General features: G+C 53.4%; 7 protein-coding genes across 7 annotated transcripts; 1 reads left to right on the forward strand and 6 right to left on the reverse strand.

The window, feature by feature from the left end:
- Nucleotides 1–17: 17 nt before the first annotated feature.
- Nucleotides 18–2,461, reverse strand: J4E86_008382 (uncharacterized protein; the record flags this gene model as incomplete). Its single annotated transcript, XM_051448894.1, has 2 exons — nt 18–803; nt 869–2,461. The coding sequence occupies 2 exons, from the start codon at nt 2,459–2,461 to the stop codon at nt 18–20; spliced, it is 2,379 nt and encodes a 792-aa protein (XP_051299891.1).
- Nucleotides 2,462–3,368: 907 nt separating this feature from the next.
- Nucleotides 3,369–6,860, reverse strand: J4E86_008383 (uncharacterized protein; the record flags this gene model as incomplete). The annotated part of the gene is made up of 3 exons (XM_051448895.1): nt 3,369–3,695; nt 3,746–6,146; nt 6,196–6,860. 3 exons carry the CDS (start codon nt 6,858–6,860, stop codon nt 3,369–3,371), a joined length of 3,393 nt encoding a protein of 1,130 aa, XP_051299892.1.
- A 1,206-nt stretch (nt 6,861–8,066) lies between these two features.
- On the reverse strand, nt 8,067–9,018 carry J4E86_008384 (uncharacterized protein; the record flags this gene model as incomplete). Its single annotated transcript, XM_051448896.1, has 3 exons — nt 8,067–8,237; nt 8,296–8,871; nt 8,923–9,018. The coding sequence occupies 3 exons, from the start codon at nt 9,016–9,018 to the stop codon at nt 8,067–8,069; spliced, it is 843 nt and encodes a 280-aa protein (XP_051299893.1).
- Nucleotides 9,019–9,428: 410 nt separating this feature from the next.
- On the reverse strand, nt 9,429–11,007 carry J4E86_008385 (uncharacterized protein; the record flags this gene model as incomplete). Its single annotated transcript, XM_051448897.1, has 2 exons — nt 9,429–10,514; nt 10,564–11,007. 2 exons carry the CDS (start codon nt 11,005–11,007, stop codon nt 9,429–9,431), a joined length of 1,530 nt encoding a protein of 509 aa, XP_051299894.1.
- A 918-nt stretch (nt 11,008–11,925) lies between these two features.
- Nucleotides 11,926–13,004, forward strand: J4E86_008386 (uncharacterized protein; the record flags this gene model as incomplete). The annotated part of the gene is made up of 2 exons (XM_051448898.1): nt 11,926–12,166; nt 12,325–13,004. The coding sequence occupies 2 exons, from the start codon at nt 11,926–11,928 to the stop codon at nt 13,002–13,004; spliced, it is 921 nt and encodes a 306-aa protein (XP_051299895.1).
- Nucleotides 13,005–13,429: 425 nt separating this feature from the next.
- Nucleotides 13,430–14,918, reverse strand: J4E86_008387 (uncharacterized protein; the record flags this gene model as incomplete). The annotated part of the gene is made up of 4 exons (XM_051448899.1): nt 13,430–13,762; nt 13,818–14,437; nt 14,489–14,737; nt 14,783–14,918. The coding sequence occupies 4 exons, from the start codon at nt 14,916–14,918 to the stop codon at nt 13,430–13,432; spliced, it is 1,338 nt and encodes a 445-aa protein (XP_051299896.1).
- A 2,474-nt stretch (nt 14,919–17,392) lies between these two features.
- Nucleotides 17,393–17,798, reverse strand: COX16 (Cytochrome oxidase assembly; the record flags this gene model as incomplete). The annotated part of the gene is made up of 2 exons (XM_051448900.1): nt 17,393–17,476; nt 17,532–17,798. The coding sequence occupies 2 exons, from the start codon at nt 17,796–17,798 to the stop codon at nt 17,393–17,395; spliced, it is 351 nt and encodes a 116-aa protein (XP_051299897.1).
- Nucleotides 17,799–18,228: the final 430 nt, after the last annotated feature.

Raw genomic sequence — 18,228 nt, forward strand, 5'->3', positions numbered from 1 at the left:
ACCCGCGCCCCCACACCTTAATACCCATAAGCCTTGCTCGTAGCCCTCGGCCGTCCAGCCAACGTAGCGATATCGTCCGGGTTAACAGGCGCCTGAGGCCTGCCACTCAGCGTATCAACCGTCTCCTTAAGCGCCATCCAGAACTCATGCTTGGGGCGGCGGCGGTGCCACTCCGTCTCCCTCTTCTCCACTTGCTCCATGGGCGAGAAGAGAAGCTTGCTGCCCTTGATGCCGATGACGCTGATGGACATGGAGTCGTCTTCGATCTCGTCGGGGTCCATGCCGGCGTAGTTTTCGAGATGTTGCATGGCCTTGATGGCGAACCTGACGGCTCGGACACGGTCCATGGGGGAGGGGATTGTGCCTTGTTGGAAGTGGCCGGGTACTCCATGGCGGGATTCGAATTTGCCTTGGCCTGCTTCCGCGATCATTTGGGCGATGATTTGCACGTTGTATGTCTTGGATGCCTTTTCGTTGACGAGGATTACCTTACCAGACCTGCTGATACCCTTGTCCTTCTTGAAGACCTCGCGGAGGTGGTCAATGTCGCGGTCGAGCATCTTGAGGCTGATGCCTTCTTCGGGAGTGTATACGCCCATAGCTCCGATACTGAGACCGGCGACTGTTGCGATGTAACCTGATTCACCGCCTTGAGTCTCGATAACGAAGACACGGCGACGAGACGCCGATGCTGATTGACGGCAGGCATCGGAGTATTGGATGAGGGCGTTCAGGCAGGTATCTGAACCGATGGAGTACTCTGTTCCGGGGACGTTGTTCGAGATGGTGGCAGGGATGATGACCTAAAGTCTAGTTAGCATGCTGCTTATCGAGTGGCTGAAACTACATTATCAGGATATGCACTCACCATAGGAATCTTGAAAGACTTGTAGTACTCGCGTGCTTTCCTCAGCTCCGAAACAGCTGTGAAAGCCTCGAAACCACCAACAACGAATAGAGACTGGATGTTGAACTTCTTGAAGACAAACGCAACAGTCTCGAGGTCCTCACTAGGGAGCCCACGGTTCGTTCCGATCTCAGATCCACCCTTGGAGGCCCAGGTCTCAGCGTCAATCCACTTGATATCTCGCACCGCACCAACTGGCTCATCGGAGTGGTGGCGGATTATGCCAGGGAAACCGTTGTGGAGCGCGACTGGTGTGTGGCCGCGGGCAATGCAGTGTGCAACCGCAGCACGGGTCGCTGCGTTCATGCCTCCAGCTGGGGCTCCGACGTGGATGATACCGACGCGCATTCGCTTGTTCTCTGGTAATAGTAGGTCTGGCTGATCTTGCGCTGTGGTGATTTGGTAGGCCTGGTATTGTTGCTCGAACTCGGTGTCGCGGAGCTGCATAGCCCTTGAGAAGTTCTTGTTCTCGATGGCTACAGCGACTTCCTTGGTTTGTGCAACCGCCTCGAGGAGCGGCCGGCGGACGATCTTGTTCTCTTGCATACAGATGACCGGGCTGGGTGTGTCGGGGGTAGCCTCCAAGACCGCCTTGACAGCTTCAACACCCTGAAGTGTCGCAAGCATACGGTCGTAAGCGCATGGTGTACCTCCACGCTGGACGTGTCCGAGAGTCGTCACTCGTGTGTCGAGCTTCGCCTCCTTTGCCAGAATGTCCTTGACCTGTTCTGAGGTGATCTTGTTCAAGTTGCGATCGATGGCACCCTCGGCGACAACGACGATGGTCTTCCGCTTGCCCATTTGTCTCTGCTTCTTGATCTGTTTGCACATCTGTTCCTGCCAGCCTTCACTTGGTGGGTTCTCTGGTGTGAAGACGAAGTCTGCGCCTGTCGCGACACCGGCGCTGAGTGCGAGCCAACCGCAGTGTCGACCCATAACTTCGATAACGAAAGCACGCTGGTGGCTGACGGCGGTGGTGTCGACCGAGTCGATGGCTTCGCAGATACGTCCGAGCGAGGTGTAGCAGCCAATGGTAGCGTCGGTCATGGAAAGGTCGTTGTCAATGGAGCCGACGAGACCGACAATGTTCAGGTGCTTGAAGGGCTCAACCTGCTCCTGTGTGAGCTGCTTCTCTTGCACCAGCTCCTTCAGCAGCTCCGGCCACTCCGCGCGGAACTTGTCAGCACCTGTGAGGGATCCGTCACCACCGCAGATAATTAGCGCGTCGATACCCTTGATGATCATGTTCTTCGCGGCCGTCCGGCGGCCTTCGCGCTGCATGAACTCCATGCATCGTGCTGTGCCAATGAGGGTACCACCTTCTGAAAGGAAGCCTCTGACGTCTTCCCAATGCATCTCCTTGATCATGTCTCCGCCCTTGACCAGACCGTCGTAGCCCTCGTATATAGCGAAGGCCTCGCAGTTGTTGTGAATCGCCATACGCACGACAGCGCGTACCGCTCCGTTCATGCCGGGCGCGTCACCTCCGCTCGTCATGACTCCAATGCGCCTCTTCTTGCCATCGAGGGGCGGCGGGATCTCGGTGGGCGCCATGTTGTGAGTCTGGGTGTTGTTGATTGGGGTATTAGGCGGGGTGAGAGGTGTAGGTTGAAGTTGAGGTAGTAAGTGGAGGCTGGAGGTAGTCGCAGCTGGATGCGAAGGTCCGAAGAGATATTTGGCCGTGGGTCAGTATGAGGTCAATGTGGATTCACCTGTCTAGTTGGAAAAGTTAAGACGCCGAGAAGAAGCGGGTCCCTACGTGTTGGGAAGATTCAGGTCTCAACGGCGGTTGGAGGGGTAGCTTTGCCGAGTCCTGGGTGGTTGTGAGTAGTAGAGGTAATACGATTAGTTGGTGATTAGCGGGCTTCTACGTGGTGTTTATGTATCATAGGCAACAGTTGTAGGTATTACTCAAACTGGCGATAAGGTGATGGGAGTCGGAGCATGGGTCGCGGCGTCGCGCGCATATGACGTGGGAGCTCCAAAAGAAAAGAGCTCCCCGGTCCGTCAAGTGGGGTCACACCACTCCGCCGATCAGCCCGAGCCTCGAAGGATCGTCTGGCGAACTCCAACACCGGCCACCGGCACGTTCCTGGCATCGAACGACCTTTTCGTTGCTTGAATTAGTGGTCGTTGCATGCCAACAGTAGCCAAGATGACAAGACATTGCCTGCGCCACGGGTCTCGTACCATCACTGTACCAATCTTGCCTTGGCCATCACCCCACGCGGCCTCTTCCGGCCAAGGCGTCCCAGCATCAGGATCACAGGAAGGTGCGATTGGCCGCGAATTACAATGATTTATTGGTATCACTCTATGTCGAACCCAACGTGCCCAATCGCTGTGCAGATGCTCAATCACCTCTTCCTCACGAACCCAAACGTTTCCAAGCGCATGCTATGACTGCATTACCAAATCCAAAGACTCCAACCTGCAAACATCTATCGTTACCGCCTCAGCTCTAGAAAGCACCAACCTCCTGGCCCTCCCTTGCCAGCGTCTCGAACACCCTCGGTGGCAACTTGTACTTGATCAATCCAGCAAAGACCATTAGGTCCTTCGCCTTTTGTAGGAGCTGATCAGCGAGCACCTTGCGCATCTTGTCCTCGAATTGTCCGGACAGAAGACGCTCACGATGCCTCGAGCAGCAACCGATGCACCAAAGAAGTACGTTGCCAATGTTGCGTGATATCTCTTGTGGGTATGAGTTGAAGCTGTTGGCGGTGGCACGGATGTCGCTGACATTGCCGTTGGCGGACAGGGGCAGGATGCGGAGGTTTTCGATTTGCTGCGGAATGTTAGTGACTGACTGTGAGAGACAGTGATGTGATAACTTACGCCGAGTGCGGCCATGAAGTCGCCGGCTTCAATGATCTTCTTCGCGTTGTTGAGCTGAAATAGTATTCCAACTGTGTCGCGGTTCATCTGCGACACCTTCCTCCACCATAGGCTGTTCGCGTCATACAACGCAAGAACCTTCTGCGCGAGCTCGACAGGATCGTCTGTTCCCAGCATGCTCAAGCTCGACGAAGTCAGATCAGTTCGTTGTTGTTGTTGCTGTTGTGACTCCGCAGCTGTCAGACGCGGCTTCAACGGCTCCAGACGGAGAGGCTCTTGACCGAGTTCTACAGAGAGTGCCTCAGCCAGGGCGCGGTTCAGGATCGTTACGACACTGTCGTACTCGCCGGCAAGATGGCAGAGTAGAATGGCGTCGTTGATGCGTCCGTTGTCGTCTGCCATTCTCGCGGCTTCGCTGGTGATGGTGTTCAACAAGCCCATCTCGCCGTCTAGCTTGAGCAACGGCACGCGTTCCTGGATAAGACCCGGTGTCGTCTCGCCGTTGGATTTGACGTCACCCAACAAGGTAGAGAATTCGCGTGTCTCAAGAACAAGTTCGCGAAGAGCTTCATGGCAGAGCTCTGCCTGTTGTCGGCCTGCTTCACCTGGTAGATCCGCATTCATGCAGATCAGCACCAAGTAGTCGGCCGCAGCATCAGCTCGTGCAGCACGGAAGTCGCTTGTGTAGTGGCCGACAATGCGTCCAAAGTTGAGCTGTGGTTGTTGTCGCGTAGTGAAGGTCATGATCTCTCCACCTGCAGTTGTCCAGTCTGACACGCGGATGAGGCCGTAGTAGTCTAGAGCGACCGCGAAATGAACCGCAGAGACGTAGTTGTGGGTGTACAGGTAGTTGATAGCTGGCTCGAACAGGCCAGCCAGGGTAGCGAGATAGAAGTAAACTCCATAGCCGCCCGATGATTCAGCGTCGTCGTTCATGAAGTGGCGCTGGCCGATGTCTTTGATAACTGTTCTCAGTTCTTCCAAGCCAAAGATCTCGCCGGCGTTCTCCTCAGCGCGGTTGCCTTCGCGAGCCAGGTTGAACTGCAGCCATACCCAGTCGTCCATGTTCTCCCTAATCGGCTCCAGGTTGCGCTTGCTCATGTCACATCGACCAACGATCTTGTAGCAAGCCATTCGGTAAGGATCCTCTGGCGTCTTCAAGCGAGTCCTCTGGGCATGTGTGTGAGCGACCTTCTGTTGCGTATCGGGGTTCAGTCTTCGGTCCGGATCGGAGGCGTATTGGGATATCGCCGCCTGGAAGTTTCGGTCGGTGTTCTGGAAGAAGTTCCTCTTCTCTCGAACATATTCAGCAGCCTCGGTAAGCAGACCACCCTTCAGGAGGAAGAATATGATGATCCAGGGGAACTCTTCGCCAGCTTCGCCTATCCGTTGGAATAGCTCAGTGTCTGCGCCGAGCTCCTTGAATGCAGCCTTTGCTCTCACGAAGCCTCGGATCTTGTTGAGCATAGAAGGAACACCACCAACGAGCGCCTCCGCGGGGTTTCTCCGTAGAACATCTTCCACCTGCTCCAGGAACCTGCTTTCCAGGTACTTTCGAGACCCGTCGAGTATACGCTTGCGCATGCGAACACTAGCAGCAGAGTTTGGTTGTTCGTCCAGATAGTCTCTGGCGAAACTTCGCTCTTTCGGTTGGTTTGAGCCAGGGTTGGATGCCTCGAGTTCGGTCTTCTCGCCGGTGATGGAGATGAGCGTTCCGTAGGCGCGTGTGAAGTGGTCCGAGTATTCTGTACCGGCAGCCTTCTCTACGTCGGAGAACGCATGAAGTACCGAGAATGTACTCTCCCGCAGCCTGGACTCGTTGAGCTTCTTGACCTCTTCCATGAACTTCTCCTGCTTGTCGCGAGCGTATCGATCCTGAGGAGCAGCTTGTCCGCCCATGACTGACTTGTCGGACGAATCGCGCCCACCGAGAACGCTCTGGGAAGCACCGAGAACAGGCGGTCCTGCAGCAGATGCTCCAAAGGTCGATCGTCCGTTGACAGATGCACCGTTGGGACCCATGGAGCGACCCTTGCGTCCTGTCGCGCGTCCAAAAGCTCCGCGAGCTGTGCTGCCGAATGCGCCGCTCTGAGATGCTGCCATGTCTTCGCTCTGTCGGCCAAGCCCAAAGTGTTCGTAGATCCTTTGCCTCTGCTTGTCCCATTCAATCTGAACATTGTCCTCGAGGAACGTGTCGAAATCGCGCTTGGATTGCTCGAGTCCTTCCTGGATAAGCGCAAGGGTCGATTGCGAGTGCAGGTTGGAGATGTAGCCGTCAACGTCATTATCGAAGAGGTTCTGTGCCTGACCGGGCGCAGCGAGTCCACCCTGCGAGGAGAACTGGTTGAGGTCGCGGAGGGTACTACCCATCTTCACGCCTGAGGCGGAGAGTAGGTAGTGTCTAGAAGCAGTCAGCATGTGGTCACACATCGCATCCAATTTCAACTTACGCAGCGCGATCCTGTGAGCGGTCCTGAACCTGGTCGGCTGAGGGACCCCCAGCGCCCAGATTGCGCACCTTGCGTGCGATGTCTCCAAGGCCCAGCTGCAAGGACGGCAGCTCGTCAAAGTTGGTCGTGCCATTCTCGCCAGCATTGCGCTTTCGCCCTCGCTCGAGCAGATTATCGAAGTGGGCTGAGCGACCGGTGCCAGCGTTTGCCTGGGCTAGTGACGTGCCCTGTTGCTGTTGCTGCTGCTGCTGTTGGGGTTGCTGCTGGTTCGAGGTAGCGCCGAAGAGAGACGATTGACCGAAACCGCTCGTTTGTTGCGCGTTGTTGGTTGTTGAATGCGACGCCGTGTTGTTGAACAGCCCAAGGCTGCTGGGTTGCGTTTGTGTTTGCGGCTGCGAAGTCGATCCGGCGCCAGCGAACAGCGAGGATGTCGTGGTCGTAGGTGGCTTTGCTCCGCCCAATCCACTGAAAAGTCCGCCTCCTAAGCCTCCAGAGCTTGGTGCCTGTGTCGTACCAGATTGCGCATTCGAAGTACCTCCGCCCAGATTGCCAAACAAGCTTGATCCGGTACCGCCTGATCCGCCGGTTGCTGTTCCAAACAGTCCTCCACCGGATGCGCCAGTAGAGGCGGGCTGCGAGCCTCCAAGATTGCCGAAAAGCGACATGGTGGTGTATTGGGCGGTGTTGTTGATGGTCCCGAAAACAAACCTGGAGAAACGAGATCGCGTTGTTCAAGCTTGAGAGCTTGGACCCTCGCGATCCCTGTCTTTCAGGTACCGCGTCGTGTGAAAGGACTAGTACCATCTTATCTTCTCAAAGCATCATTAGATTGAAATATGATCTCAGTCACGTTAGATGCTTCACCTCAGTTTGGTAAGAGTGGGGTTTACATGCTTGCTGGAAAGTTGATACAGCAGGCGCAAGGCCACGCCTGACAGTCCAAAGATGAGCCAAATGGAAGCGGGTGCATGACGGAATAATATAAAACTTTGTATGCTAGGTAGTAGCGGCACGCAAACGACTATACACACGCTCCATCTCTGCCATACTGTGTATAACTATCTCGTATCTGCAATCTTCGCTAGCAAACGACTGACAGTATCATCTCTACAAAGGCGGTTGTCCATCGCTAAAGATACTATACTTCCCTCGAAGGAAACAGACCCTTTACTAAGACATCTTCAACATGCCTGATATTCTGCCGAGACCTCCCTACTTCACGGAAACCGGGCGGAAGTGCGGATCGAAACCACAAGCAGCTCGATACGTTCGTGAACCGTACTGGCGAGGATGGTACCAAGATGGCCGGAAGCTCCATAATGTCAAACCATCAAAGGCATTTATATGGCCAAAGGACGGAAGGAATGGCTCATTTCGTGGACGCCTCAAGGATATATTCAAAAACGAGGGCCCGGACATGTACGTTGCGTTTGGGGCTCGCAAGACGGATTGCGTGTCCAATCGTCCACACAAAAATCAATGGGCGGGATATGGCCATCAGCCCGGATTCGGACGTCATCCTTTCGGCTTTAATAGCTCGAAATTCGCTCCGTGGACCCAAGACAGCATGCTCGGTGGTCGAGATAAAGACAAGTGCTACGACTTCCGGACTCGACAGTACACAGAGCCAAGCCTGGATATGTGGACAGATGCTATTTGGCAACCAGAGCCATACGGAAATAGCGAATGGAACTGTTACCCCCAGGCGATGAGAAACGTGTTCGGCCAGTGGCATCATGACATGCAGTATCTGCCGCGAAGATGGGGTGGTGATGTTGACAACGAGTTTGGCCAGGGGGAGCCATTCTTTCACATCCCGCCCCCCTATGTGAGATGAGCTCGCACTAGATCGACGTGAGTGCCATCTGGGTTTACTCAATGCAAGCCTCGTGGAGTGCCACCCAGACCGTATCTGGACTTTCGTTTCCGACGGCAACTTGTTTACTTCGTCGCGCAGTAGGCGTCAACGCCGAGTCATCCAGAAGTTTCCCGCATTTAGCACACGACGTTCCTTTCACAGTCTTGTACGCAGCAATCATATCCTGTAATAATTAGCATCCACCCAAAACATTTCCATGCCACACAATCCCATGTACATACCAACAGATACTTCAAATCATCTGGATTTGACCGTGATGCAATACATCTTGTGATAGCCAAAAAGGGCTCAGTTGTCCCTAAACACTCTGCGTTGAGTTTATGTCGTCCGTTTGCATCACGCTCGATGCCGACGCGGAACTTCAGCATGAGAGAACCGGCTACGAAGCGTGTTTGGATGCTGCGATCCTCATCAAGTGTTTCGACTTTGAGATTCGGATGCGCCTTCCTAAAATCCACCACAATCCTCTCGATATCCTCGTCAGTAACAATAGCACCAGTGTCCTCTTTATTCTCCCCTCCCTGGCTCTTCGTCGACTCTTTCGCCTTCCGCGCTCGTTCCGCCCAGCCATGAGAAGGTATCGAGACGCTCTCTGACAGGTCCGCATTTGCGCCGAGGCTCTGCTTGACGTGTTCGAACGTGCTTTGAATTTCTGGTGACTTCCACTGGCTCTTGAGGGAGTCGAGGTTCTTCTGGGAACCGAGTACGCCGTCGGCGTAGAGTTTATACGTCGCGGAACTGCGAGGGCGGTGGAAGGGCTCGATGATGCGGGGGATAGCTAGGCGCATGTCGCTGATCTATCGCATATTAGTATGACTTGACCAGAGAAGGTGGTATGCTATTCTCACCTGCGCCTGGAGCTGCTCCAAGTGTGCGAGGGCTGCTGTGCATTGCGCTTCGTCCCAGCCAGCGCCGGGCTGCGCTGCAACGTCAGGAGCACCCATGGAATAATATTAAGATATAATCAAAAAGTAAAAGCGGTGATGCGAAGGCGATTCAAAGGCGGGGATATGTGATATAGTAAGGTGCGATAATGTGAATGGTCGAGGCGTGCTGCGATTGAAGTGGAAAGAGCGACCCGTGGTTCAAGGACGCTTGACGATCGGAAGGTCCACCGGGCGCTCCTTCCCCACTCGCCGAACGCGTCTACGCGTAGTCACGATGCGGACAAAGGGTGCCACACGAGCATACTTGATGGCGTAGGGCTGTGAATGAGCGCACATGATCAAGAGGTAGAGAGTTCGAATAGATTGTGACTCGGTTTAAACACGGCATCTCGCTGTAAGTATTGATTGACCATATTTGAAGAAATGTGTTGCGCCAAGATATATATACAATACAATCACAAGCTCCTCTACAACTTCGACTTCTCCTTGACAACACTCTCTTGAGGGCCAATGAGCGGGTCGTAGACATTCATACCCAGAGTGTCGTGAGGTACGGTAGCAGTGTGCATGCTAAGCCCTCTTGTGTCAAGCATCGAGGGGTTCAGGTCCGCAATGCTTGAAGCACCAATGAGGCGCATGTTCATCTCCATCTCATCCTTCAGCAGCTGCATAGCGCGGTCAACACCTGGCAGACCGTATGCCGACATGGCGTAAAGGAAAGGCCTGCCGATGCCTACACCTTTGGCGCCGAGTGCAACAGCCTTAATGATGTCTGTCGCACGTCGAATACCGCCATCGATGTACACCTCGATGCGATCTTGCCAGCCGCGTGCGCGAAGAACTGGCATGACCTCTGCGAGAACCTCAACACCGGAGCGAGCGAAATCGAGTTGACGACCACCGTGGTTGGAAAGGACAACACCATCGCAACCAACCTCGACGGCGCGGATAACATCCTCAACACATTGCACACCCTTGAGGATAATGGGCATCTTGGTAATGCTCCTGAACCACGGGATATCTTTCCAGCTGAGGCTCGGGTCAATGAAGGACGAGATGGCTCGTGCGGCGCCTTGACTACGATCCACATTGTCGCCGCCGGTGCTCTGGACGTTGCTGCCGACATCGTCGAACTTGCTCCGCATGTCTTTCTCGCGACGACCGAGCTGCGGTGCGTCGACGGTAATGAAGAGACCCTTGCAGCCGCGCTTCTCGGCGTGCTGCACAATGCGCTTCGTGACCTCCCTGTCCTTGTTTACGTATAGCTGCAGCCATTGGACCTGGCCGTCTTTTGCTTCGTCCATGATCTCGTCGAACGAGCATGACGCTAGTGTTGGTATCATCTGGACAACGTTGTGCTTGTGTGCGCCGCGCGTAAGGACGACCTCTCCCTCCGGGTTACCGAGCTTGCCCAGCGCTGTCGCGGTGACATAGAAGGGGATGTCAACTTTGGTGCCGAGCATTGTGGTGGACATGTCGACCTTCTCGACGTCGATGAGTACGCGTGGTCGGAACCAAATCTTGTGGAATGCGCTGTGGTTTTCGCGTAGTGTCTGTCGAAGTTAGCTCAGGCAATGGCGGTGATCGTTGAGAGAGACGTACGATCTCGTCGTCGGCACCACTGGAGTAGTATGCCCATGCTGTCTTCTTCATGACCTTGCGCGCGACGGCCTCAAAGTCCATCAAGTTGTAGCATTGCTCCAGAATAGGCATGCGCGCAATGCGCTCCTGCCTCGCTTCCTCATCTGGATCAACCTCCTTTGCCTCTTCCTTGACGGTGTTCATGTCCACCTCGCCCAAGTGCTTGGACTTGTCGAGATACTTGTCGAGCGTGTCGGGCGGGTGGATTGGCTCAAATGCCTCGGTGCCGTCCTTGCCAGCATACTTCAAGACAATCTTCTGGCCTCCGGGATGCTCAGGCAGGAACTCGGTGACATCGTAGGCGCGGCCGTGGATGATGACCCAGCATGATTCGGCGTTGTTGTGCTGGGCGACCTGCTCACCGGTGAGCTTCACCTTCTGGGTGTTGTTGCTGTCGTGGTTCATCGTGGCGGCGGTGTGTCGAGCGCGAAATGTTGAAGGGCAGGTAATCAAGACGCGAAGATAGGCCAGAAAATATATGGAGCCGGTCTAGGTTATTTCCAGACACTAGAGGGCTTGGACGAGCGGAAGGGCCAGGTTGGTGACGGCAGCATGGTTGGGGTAATAGCTCGGTACATTCATCCCCGCGGGCTTCGGATGCTGGTCGCGGAGATGCATCTGAGTTAGCACCCTAGCCCACGAGCTCGAGGCGAGATCGATTCCGGGCTTATCGCATTAGGCATCCCGTCTCGGTCCTTCGCAGGCGGTTTTCTTGAGGATATATGTGTCGGCCAGGAACTGTCGTTCGTTGAGGGAGCTTAGTTGGGGTAGGTATTAACGTTCTCGTCGGTCGCGTGGAAGACTCCGTGCTGCTCCGAAACGCGGGGAAGAGACAGCTGGCTGGGCATGACGTGCATTGTTGACTGCCCGACACACAGCATCAACATGGCGCGTCATCCCCTGGATGATTATCAGTCCCCAGGGCTGCGATCACGATGGGCATTTACATTCCCATCTGGGATGCACCCTTCTCAGATCTGATTCACATTGGCTTAAGGCGCCTGTCACATGGCTCCCCTAGCCAAGAGAATCGGTGCAAGCGCCAAACGCAGCTGGGCTGTCATTCGGGCACTCACCTCCTGCCTAATATTCTCAGATACCCTCTACGTCAATCCTCTGCCTCTTCTCACATCTGCCGGCGACTCTTTCTCACTGCTCGCCATGCAACTTGTTCTCCCGCCGCCTCTCACGCATTTCCTTTCTTTCTTGCTCCGAGGCACCGCGACCGCGCATATCTGAGCCGACCCCACAACACCGCCTGCCGCCCCATCCCTGCACCGCCAACACCGACGTATACAAATAGATTTGGCGTAATACGGCGATATGTCCAACAGCCTGGAAGCAAAGATTGTGGTTCTCGGTAGCCAAGGAGTTGGAAAAACTTCTCTTGTGCACAGATACGTCAAGAACGCATTTACGCCTCCCACGACACAGTCCACCGTGGGTGCTTCCTTCCTGACAAAGAGGGTTGTGGATATCGACACCTCCACCGTGGTTCGGTTACAGATATGGGATACCGCCGGCCAGGAGCGCTTCCGGTCCATATCCAAGCTGTATTATAGGGGTACGTTAGTATTGTTCCTTTCGCCGAATCAACTCTCATATTCTGTCGCCATACATATCGGGTCTCTTTCCGCTATCTGGATACCCCACATCCGGCAGCCGAGTTCGGATCGTCTACTATAAGCAAACGTTCAGCGCAGAACTAACATTTTCTTCTAGGCGCAAATGCTGCAGTACTATGTTACGACATCACCGATCCATATTCGTTCGAGGAGATGGGCCGCTGGTTCAAGGAACTCAAGACAAACCTTGGAGAGGACGTGATCCTCCATGTGGTAGGAACAAAGTCAGACGTCGTAGCCGAAGACCCTACCAAGCGGAAAGTGCCCTTTGAGCGCTGCATCGAATACGTCGCCGAGAACCTCCACCCCACACAAAACGGACAGCCACACAGTGCTGCAGCAAGCGGCTGGGGCTCCGTACCGGCAGCCTTCCACAGCGGTATGGCGTCGCCACAGAGCAATCGATCGAGCGGCTTCTGGGGACAAGACTTGGGCTGGGATTGCTGTCACGAGATCAGCGCCAAAGACGGCGAGGGTGTAGACGAGGTCTTTCGCGTCATTACCCGCAAGCTTGTGGAACAACAGCAGAAGAAGCTCGAGGAAGAACAACGGCAGTACGCCATGGCTGGTGTCACCCCTGCCATGGACAACAACGGCAATGTGGCTGGCTACTTCGATTACCCTGGAACGGGCAACGGAAGCTTCCGCTTAGGCACAGGTGACAAAAGGCGGAGCTGGCTGGGCTTCCCCACCACACCCAATGTCGCTGGACATCAGCAAGATTGGGAAGAAGATATCAACCAGGCGCAGAAGAGCAAGAGTGGCAGATGTTGTTAACATCAGCACCAACCTGGCTGTTCGTCCCGTGTGTACGCTTGTTCGTACTTTCGATCATCACTTTTTTCTTAGCGGAACATTATCACGACTAGATTCGTTAGAGGATACCTGCTTGCGTTTCTCTGTTTTCTGTTTCTACGACACTTGTCTCACGGCCATGCGTACTGTCGTTTCTCGATTGCATTTTGGGGGCTTAATTTGTTGTTTCCTGTCTGTCTTTTGTAGCGAAGCGTTCGAGCGAGTTGTTTCTATTGCATTTACAGCGGTCATGAGCGTATTTCCTTCATCTTCTCTCATTCTTCATCTAATGACAAGCTCAACCCAGATTACACGAGCGTCGTCGAGATACAACTACGAACAATATTGCGTCACCTCAAGACTACTATCATACTTCCACGCAAGTTTCACTCCCTTCATTCACCGTCTTACTCCACGTTGCTACTGAAGTTGCCAATGAATACCACCAACACAGCACTGTACGCTGCTGTCGCTGCGAAAAGCTCGGCCCGCTTCGCCCCCGTCAGAAAGCCCATCGCCACAGAGAACAGCAGAGCGAAAGCCATCAAGAGCGCTATGTTGAAGAATGTGCTGGCATGGGTTCCCATCCATGTTATGCGATACATACCAAAAACCGGTGCGGCCAGTAAGATGACTATGACGAGGACGACCACTGAGACAGCGAGGCGTTCAATTCGAGAGACGTGAAAGAAACGCGTGTATTTGTCCTCGAAGGCTCGGAGACGCTCCTTATAGAAATACTTCAAACAGACGCATTAGCTTCAAGCTTCGTAAATGGTATCGGAGGACACTCACAGATGTCATGCCTTCAGGCAGCCTACTGATGGCATCTTCGATCCAAGCGTCGATCTTACCGGAATCCGTTCTGGGATTCAGGGTGATGAGATCATGCTTCATATGAATGAAAACCTCTTCCGGTTCGAAGTTCAGCGGTCTTGTGTTCGCAAGCCATTGCCGGAGAGCATGCCAGTCGCGCTTACTTGGTCTTTCAAACTCATTCAATCGTCGAGTGTTGTAGAGAGCTTCGTCGTATTTAACGAGTTTCTCTTGGATAGATTCTAGCATCATCGCTCTCTGGCTGAGGACAGGCTTTTGGGTCAGCTCCACGCTGGAATCGGAGGCTGAACGATCCTGGTGCGCATCAAATTCCGCTGCACCAGGCCGGTCAAGCTGCTCAAACTGAGTGAACTCCAAGTCTCTGGTGCGGGACTCGATCCGTATGCTCTGCTCTGCACTCTCGGGATGGTAATGGGACTCATCCAGATCTCCAAGTTTTTGCTCGAGTTCACGAAGTTGGTCTTGAAGCTCGAGAATAACACGCGCATGGAGGTAGTCGAAGGATCGGTAGACCGAGAAGTTGGGCTTACTGGATTGGAAGGCTGCTTGAAGCGGATAGCCTGTGGGAATTTCACTGCCTGGAACCGGTTAAATGTGCAAACAATGTACCAGAGTGAGCCGAGACTCACCAGGTGGTAGTACGGTGTGCCTGGAATCGCCTTCGTCCGTATCATTGTTCTCTTCTGCATCGCTGTTTTCCTCTGCATCGCTGTTTTCTGCTGCATCGCTGTTCTGTTCTGTCTCGTTGTTTTGTTCTGTCTCGTTATTCTTTCCTATACCGTTGTTCTCTTCTGTTTCGCCGTTTTCCCGTGTTTCTTCGGTTCCTGTTACTGCCGTTGGCTCACATCCCTTGCCCCACGGCCAGCGCCTTTCCGTGACTGTTGATAGCCATTAGCTGTATAATTCTAATTCAGTCTTCATACACAGGGCTAGGTCACCAATGACGCCGCCGCTTTTACCGGCTTCCAAATCTCTAGTCATATGAACATTTAGATCTTGGACGTTAGACTCAGTTGAGATGCATTGCTTTTCTGACACGTTCAAGTCGGAGTTGGCCATAGGCATAGAGTAACCGATCAAACTGCGCTTATGGATAGCTATGGAAATCTACATTGATCAAGTAGGTGGGGAAACTGATTATTCAAGACGATTTGAGTGCTGATCCTTGCTGCATGCTTTCAGCCTTCTGGGAGGGTGGCATGGTGGCTGATGAAGACGACTTTTGTGCTGATCCCCGCTGCATGCTTTCAGCTTCCCGAGGAGATGACGCGGGGGTTGCTGCTACGCTACTGCGCTTGTCAGACCATTTGATATTAGACTCCCTGACCCATCCATTCAACAGTTTCCCCGTATGGCTGTTTTTGAGTCGGTACTCAGCGCGACCATTCGATATTTTTGCTTTTACCACTGTAAAATCTTGGAATCCATTCCTTAGACGGCCGCCTGAAGTAGAGTATATCCTTTTTTTCACTTCATCGTCCTTTTTGAATACTGCTTCTCTCTGTCCAGATTAGTCCCTGCAATGCAACCGAGTTAGCGAGGTCACAAACGTACTTGAGTTGGATTGGGATTGACACTGACTGAGGCCATGCTCAATCAAGATCGTGTATTGTAGTGTCCAAGAAAATTTGAACAGACGACGATCAAGTCTGTAGATGTGGCTGTAATGCGACGGAAGGAGTTCTCGAGAATCTATATGGAGGTGTGCGGTAGTGCCCTGGAAACGCGAGATGGATATGCAAAGCGAGAAGAACGTGAGAACAAACTTATCAGCTGAATGACTGTTTGCCAGAAGGCTGTGCTAGAATTTAGAAGAGTCAGGCTGAGACGTGATCGTCCAGCTGACGACATCCGTGTCTTGGATATGCTAGGCGATAACGCAACTAAGCCACGCAACTAATCAACGAATCAGAGAATAGGTGTGGTAGCACTACATATATGAGCCAGGACCCGTGCATACCCAGACTTGTTGGGAAAAACCTGCTACAGGATCCCTACTCCAGCTTTATCATAGTCCCAGCCTTCTCAAAATCTTTTGCTCATCTCATGAAGTAGAAAGACAGTTGATATAGTGCTAACAGCAGTGCATCTCATAGAGACAAGTACACGTCGACCCCACACAGCGATTATTCGAACGCCCTCACTTTAGTCAGATGACTTTCTATCATGAGATTCCAGCTGAGATGTGTGGTCTTGGAGCCTTGCTCCAGCGCCACTGATCACTCGCCATGTGTATCGCATAAGCCCGCTCCACGGAAAGCGTTGGCGGCAAATGCCAAAGGATGAAATTTCAGTGCTCTAGGCTGCGACGCGACGCAGGCGTGAACGTACCAGTCATTCGTGAATGGGCAATCATTACTGCGCTATCCCTTGAACAGGTTGATAGTATTGCGCGGGATACACCTATCACTGCCCATCTTGGGCACTTAGGGGCGTTAGGAGCAAAACCGACGCGATAAAGCACAGCGCATCCATAACCTTTCCAAGCCCTTCCCCGCAGCGTAGCGCATCTCACTAATTCATCGAGCGCAGACCAAAACTATTCCTCGGCTCCGGCCATCAGAAAGCTCTAGCAAGGCTGAAAGGTGCAACTACCACTGGAAGAACCATGGATGTAACCCGACGACACAATCTCAGCATCGGAATTACGTATGCAGTCCGCCACCTTGAGACGATCTTGTTAGTCTACAAGTTCAGAGATCCCGATACCTGTAGTCTTCACCCATCTGGTATGACCCTGGTTTATGGAGACATTGGCTTACCTCCCATCTGATGTCGATAGGCGACGAGCTCGAAAGACGCAGGGTCATTATCAAGACAACATTGCAGGCCATCAACTCATACTTGAAAATCTACGCAGGGACCCAGATCGGCGGCGATGCCCTTGTATACATTTACCGAACTGACCATCTCATGGAAAGAATCATCGACCCAGCTAAAGGTTGGAGCAGAGATGGGTTATCCAGACGCACCGTAGCTGCCAAGCTCCTCGATGACATGGAGCACGATCTCGACACGATTAAGCCGGAACCGATTCAGCTTACTCCAGCGATGGATCAGAACTATTGGACATGGGACGCGGGCCGTAGGCAATGGTATCACTACGATAGCGCAGACCGAACGTTCAAGTATCATGGCGGATTGTGGCTGAGACTAGACGGATCAAAAACGAGTCACGAAAAGGAGAACGAGTTGTTGAAGGCTCACAATTTGGCAGCTCAACGTCCACAGGGCTGCCAGGATAGTAATCTCTCGACTACAGCTTCGTTGGACCCGGTTCCGATCGACCGAGGTGAGGACGCAGGACCGAAGTGACTACGTTGTGGTATTTGGATTTTCCCCAGCATGGGCTTTCATGATATTAGTGTGTTTGTTGTGCCTTCGACCAGACCACCTCAGCTGTGCGCTTTCGAACGTGATGCGTGTGCATCGAAAGGAGTAGAGGGTTTTGTATTGTGTAGGTATCGAATTTGTTTTGCGAATCGCCTTCCGTAACGCCGTGTCTGGTGCTGTTATGTATGTACATAGCAGAATCATACAAGTGTGCCGTCTGGCTCGCCCGGTAGCCGCTTGACACGCCTCTGCTCCCAGTCGTCTATGTCTTTCGCCTGTAATCTCTGCGCAGCTGTCAGTTCAGACCCTTACGGTTGCCTTATTGCCCAGTATACGCACGTAATACTCATCCTTCATGTTCACCTTCCTCCGCTCTCCTCTCAGGCCCATAGCCTGCTCATGTGTGATTTGCTGGTTCTTGCGATCGTATCGCTCGTATCGTAGCGCCGTGGCGGGAGTCAACATGAACGATCCGAGAAGTATCGTAGACAGAAACGGTAGGCCGAAGAGTAGGAAGGGGTGTTTTTGTAGCGACTTTCGGTACTTCGCGGCGAGCGAGTTGGGGAGTGTGGCGCTGAAGGATTTGGAGGTGAAGGGGCCAGGCATGGCTGCGGTCTAAGGCGTACTCGACTCAAAATTGTGCAATATGGGTGTTGGTATGCGTTTTTGATGTATATACCGTTCGGGGTTGCGGGCGCAGTGCTTTAGGTGAGGATGGTTCGACGCTTCCATATCGAATTGCGGAGTACCTAGCGCTCTTTCCCGAGATCGGGCTTAGCGCGGTCCCGTGACTACGTGATTTCGCGTCCACGTAAACCCATGCATCTTTCTAGCAAACCCGACACCCCCGTCAAACCACCGATCATATCGCAAACTTCGCGATTGTAGACTGAGCCACGTATTATTAACGCGAGACGACACTCTTTGAAGGCTCACGAGCGCCACGCCGGAAATTGCAGACAGGAACCCCGCCAGCGTCCAATCAGGCGAATCCACCGTCAATACCATCTTGATTCAGTCAAGACTGCTACGAACG

The sequence above is a fragment of the Alternaria arbusti genome (genome assembly GCF_024043155.1).
Source record: "Alternaria arbusti strain BMP 1465 chromosome Unknown scaffold_13, whole genome shotgun sequence".
Taxonomy (NCBI): Eukaryota; Fungi; Ascomycota; class Dothideomycetes; order Pleosporales; family Pleosporaceae; genus Alternaria; species Alternaria arbusti.